This window comes from Alosa sapidissima, chromosome 6, assembly GCF_018492685.1.
Source record: "Alosa sapidissima isolate fAloSap1 chromosome 6, fAloSap1.pri, whole genome shotgun sequence".
Taxonomy (NCBI): domain Eukaryota; kingdom Metazoa; phylum Chordata; class Actinopteri; order Clupeiformes; family Clupeidae; genus Alosa; species Alosa sapidissima.
The window spans coordinates 36,323,700-36,328,699 of record NC_055962.1 but is presented as its reverse complement, the minus strand read 5'-3'; the positions used below and the strand labels follow the sequence as shown (position 1 = coordinate 36,328,699).

Below are 5,000 nucleotides of genomic sequence, written 5' to 3'. Positions count from 1 at the left end.
ACTGAGAGTTCTTTCAGATATTTTAACATACTCTGGGGAAGAGTAAAGAGCGCCTAATTATCTATTCCGCGGTATGTACAAAGACTGCTCCTGAAAGCGCACGTCTATTCTGTGCCTAAATACTTCCGCCTTGTAAAAGCAGGTGTTAATCCAAATTGCAGTTCAATGCGTCAATAAGAGAACCATTCAAAGACAACAGAATTGCTATTTAGAACACCAGTTTTTGTGGTGAAAGTATTTGTACTACCAAAAGCAACCTTAACTTTCGTTGGCCTTTGGAATGTCTTACTTTCACTTTCACGTCATTCACTTAAACTTTCCTACTTGCTAGATTTGACCAATCTTCCATAGCCTACGAGCACAAGTAGTTTGAGTAGAACTACTGGTCTTCATTATCTCCCTGCTTGTTTACATCTTATCATGTATGGTATTATTTCATGATCGCTAAACGTTTGATTCTTTTTTTTAATATTGTCATCAGTTAACTTCATTCAACTGCACTTGTATGTAGGCGCTGCCATTCAGTTGTGGACGTTCGTAAATTGCGTTTATGGGCGGAGAAAGGCAGAGAAAGGCGCAGTTTACACTAAGGATTGAACGATTGATAAATACGATGGAAACTTTGACAGCGTTCACAATCTGCGGTGTGTCCATGACGCTGATAACGCTACGTTCGCAAATGTACGTACATCTGGCCCAGGGTGTGTTAATATTTTGTTAAAGTTCATATTTCCTAAACCCGCCCCGCAGCAGGGAGCATGTGTGACTGACCTAAACTCGTCATCGGAAGTTTCGTGAGTTTCCCGCATGTTGATAGCGACACCCTGACGCCTGACACAAATGTTATACAATCTCCCGCAACACGTGTGTGTGTGACTGTCCTAAACTGGTCATGAGCTCCTCAGACTAACAGTGCCACTGAACCAGTAGAGCGGAAACTGCCACGGTTAGCGATAATGTGGCTAACTGTTAATGGTAGTGTGTCGTTTTACACAGAGGCCGAGCTAGTTATGTTTCCCTATAAAAGTCACACCACTGAGACAAGCAAAGGTCAAGCTCTGGGACAGTGTCATAAACTTAATCTGGAGTTCATCATAAATGCAACAAATATTGGATAAACCCGATAGACTATGAAATTATTTGAAAAATAGTGCTTGTATATGTTCTGTCCAGATTGTTGAAGGCAATTGCAGGTTGCTGAGTTGCCGAAGAAAGAGTAAAAAAACAGCTGCAGGGAGGAGTGATGAGATTATGGTCTGATGTGCTTGTGTACCATGGTCCATGGGTCAGGTTGTGTCATTTTTCAATATGAATGGAAATGTTTGTTGTCTCTCAGGTGGACACTGCCTGGGTGTGTGTGTGTGTGTGTGTGTGTGTGTGTGTGTGTAATCATGGTGTTTGTGTTGTTTCTCAGGTGGACACTGACAGTCTGGACGCCAGTCTTACCAGACGAACATTCTCAACCAATCGGGAGCGAGTTTCTAAACCTCTGAGTTCTGAGCAGGCCAGAGACACAAGAGACGCCTTCGTCAAGGTCCAAGAAACACACACCACATACCCACATTTGTATACTGTACATGCAGACAAACAGAGATACTCTCTCTCTCACACACACACTCACACACACACACACACACACAGGCACAGACACACACACACACACACAAACACACATGCACAGACACACACACAAACACACACACACACACACACACACACACACACAAACACACACACACACACACACACACACACCACACGCACGCCGCACAGACACACACACACCACACACACCACACACATGCACAATGTCAGTGTGTGAATGTCAGTGTGTGTGTGTGCATGTGTGTGTGTGTGTGTTTGTGTTTGTACGTGTGTGTGCGTCAAGCGGCCCTCGTAGTTAACACATGCATTTCTTTTAGGCCATTTACACCAAAATGTTCTTGTGGCTGTTTGAGAAGATTAACGTGGCCATTCACAAAGCTCCAACCCAGGGGATGGGCACGGGCTACCAGTCCATTGGCCTACTGGACATCTTCGGCTTTGAGAATTTCGTCACAAACAGGTGAGGTGTCTCCCAACCACAGTGTAAAGAGGATAAAACGCATGCACATCTAAATCTGATCTTGGGTGCTGGACAAAACACTTGAGAAAAAGTTATATTTTATTACCGTGACGTTTCGGGCCAACTCAAGCCCTTCATCAGACGAGTTGGCCCGAAACGTCACGGTGATAAAATATAACTAGTGGGAGCATATACTGGTGTTGCGGACTTTTTCCTCTCTTTTATCGTCTCCCAACCACAGGCCATGCTGCGGTCAAACCCCTCGAGCCCTCGCACCTTTTCCTTTATTTTTGCTGTGATTTCACCAATATTTGCACAAAAAAAAATGCTGAATTGACATACATACAGACAACACTATTCCTCAGTTTGAGAGGTGACCTAGTCAATGCAGTGAACAGTGAAGGTCTTTGTAGGAACTACTACTACTACTACTACTACTACTGCTGCTACTACTACTACTACTACTACTACTACTGCTAATACGACTACTACTGCTACTGCTACTACTACTAGTCTGAGGGTCTGAGGTGATAGGATAAGATAGTGAACAATTTAGGCATTGCCTCTGTGATGGGGAGACTTTTCCCATCTTTGAAACTTCAGAATCAGTAAGGGCGCATTTTCGTAATGAGACGGATTAGTAATCATACCAGATCTGTTTTGTAGAGATGTATAACGTTTTATTTTTTACCGCTAGATGTTAACATGCATGTGATCTTACCCAGAGAATTACATAGGGCGAGGGAAGGCAAACACCAGGGTGGCAGAGTGGCTAATCAGGATACTTAGGAAGCCATTTTCACGAGTTAACGAGAGCCGTGTTCCCATGTTCCCATGTTCCCTTGCAGCTTTGAGCAGCTGTGCATCAACTTCGCCAACGAGCAGTTGCAGCAGTTTTTCGTGCGGCACGTCTTCAAGTTGGAGCAGGAGGAGTACACGCTGGAGGACATCTCCTGGCAACGCATCGTCTTCACCGACAACCAGCCCACACTGGACCTGCTGGCCGTCAAGCCCATGAACATCCTGTCCCTCATCGATGAGGAGAGCCACTTTCCCAAGGTTAGAACTCGTTCTAGAGCCACTTTCCCAAGGTTAGAACTCGTTCTAAAGCCAATGAACTTTCTGTCCCTCATCGACGAGGAGAGCCACTTTTCCAAGGTTAGAACTCGTTCTAAAACCACTTTCCCAAGGTTAGAACTCGTTCTAGAGCCAATGAAAATCCTGTCTATCATCGACGAGGAGAGCCACTTTCCCAAGGTTAGAACTCGTTCTAGAGCCAATGAAAATCCTGTCCCTCATCGACGAGGAGAGCCTTTTTTGTTTCATTTATTAATTTATTTAGCAGACGCTTTTCCAGAGCAACATACATATGTTAATTTGGTTAGAACTAAAAAACTATTCTATTGAATGTGTCTTTATGCTTTTTTTTCAAACCGAACCTAACAAAGATCCTTGAGAAAAAAGTGCATGAGAAACTCTATAGAAGCCTGTTAATATTGAAGCAGGATACTGCATGAAAGATTATTTGTCCAGTACTGCAATAAAATCATTGTATTTATTTTCCTCATTGCAAATCACACATATAAACCTTTCAACCTGCATTCCATCTAATGAGATAATCTTTTCATTGTTCTTTTATTTCCAAAATGGCCGCTATATCATTGATTGTAGACACATGATTCTATAAGCCTGGCGGCCTCCAAACAGGACAAGGGTGCAGTTGACACATGTATCTGATTACTGTCGTATCCATGACGATCTACACTGTCTGTGATAGGGAAGTGCTGGGATATCTTTAAACTGCTCGCTGTCGTATCCATGACGATCTTCACTGTCTGTGATAGGGAAGTGCTGGGATATCTTTAAACTGCTCGCTGTCGTATCCATGACGATCTTTAACTGTCTGTGATAGGGAAGTGCTGTGATATCTTTATGTCATCCACAACATGGCTGACATGGTTTCCAGAGTTCAGGCATTAATCATTTTTATGCAGATTTGAGTTGATTCAGTAAGACAGATGAATAATGTAAATGGTAAACAACACTGGGACAAAAAAAAATACATTGGATCCTACTATTTCACCTCCAAATCTAGTTTGGAGAGAACCTGTGTGTTCTGACGTGTGGAGAGAACCTGTGTGTTCTGACGTGTGAGGAGAACCTGTGTGTTCTCACGTGTGGAGAGAACCTGTGTGTTCTGACGTGTGAGGAGAACCTGTGTGTTCTCACGTGTGGAGAGAACCTGTGTGTTCTGACGTGTGGACAGAACCTGTGTGTTCTGACGTGTGGACAGAACCTGTGTGTTCTCACGTGTGGAGAGAACCTGTGTGTTCTCACGTGTGGAGAGAACCTGTGTGTTCTGACGTGTGGACAGAACCTGTGTGTTCTCACGTGTGGACAGAACCTGTGTGTTCTGACGTGTGGACAGAACCTGTGTGTTCTGACGTGTGGACAGAACCTGTGTGTTCTGACGTGTGGACAGAACCTGTGTGTTCTCACGTGTGCTGCTTCACTCCTCGTCAGACCGTTCTGCTCATCTTCTCTTCTCCCCCGCAGGGCACAGACATCACCATGCTGACCAAGATCAACCAGGTGCACAAAAAAAGCAGCATCTACATCGCCTCCAAGAGTGACCACGACATCCACTTTGGGATCAAGCACTTTGCAGGCGCGGTGTACTACGACCCCACAGGTAATCCACCCCACAGGTAATCCACCGAATTACTCACCCAAACCACCTGATCCTGCGACCCCACAGGTAATCCACCGAATTACTCACCCAAACCACCTGATCCTGTGACCCGCCCCAAAACATCTAAGCTTCCGCACCACAGACGGGTTTGGTACCGACCCACCCCAAAACATATAACCTTCCGCACCACAGACGGGTTTGATACTGACCCACCCAAAAACATCTAATCTTCCGCACCACAGG

General features: G+C 44.7%; 1 protein-coding gene across 6 annotated transcripts in view; it reads left to right on the top strand.

The window, feature by feature from the left end:
* myo7bb (myosin VIIBb) overlaps positions 1-5,000 on the top strand; it is a 55,962-nt gene that overhangs the window by 12,416 nt on the left and 38,546 nt on the right. For all 6 annotated transcript variants that reach the window (XM_042096479.1, XM_042096478.1, XM_042096482.1 and 3 more), the window contains 4 exons: positions 1,415-1,534; positions 1,923-2,065; positions 2,914-3,124; positions 4,622-4,757. In XM_042096479.1, the coding sequence (XP_041952413.1) occupies positions 1,415-1,534; positions 1,923-2,065; positions 2,914-3,124; positions 4,622-4,757 (610 nt within the window). The remainder of the gene's footprint in view (positions 1-1,414; positions 1,535-1,922; positions 2,066-2,913; positions 3,125-4,621; positions 4,758-5,000) is intronic.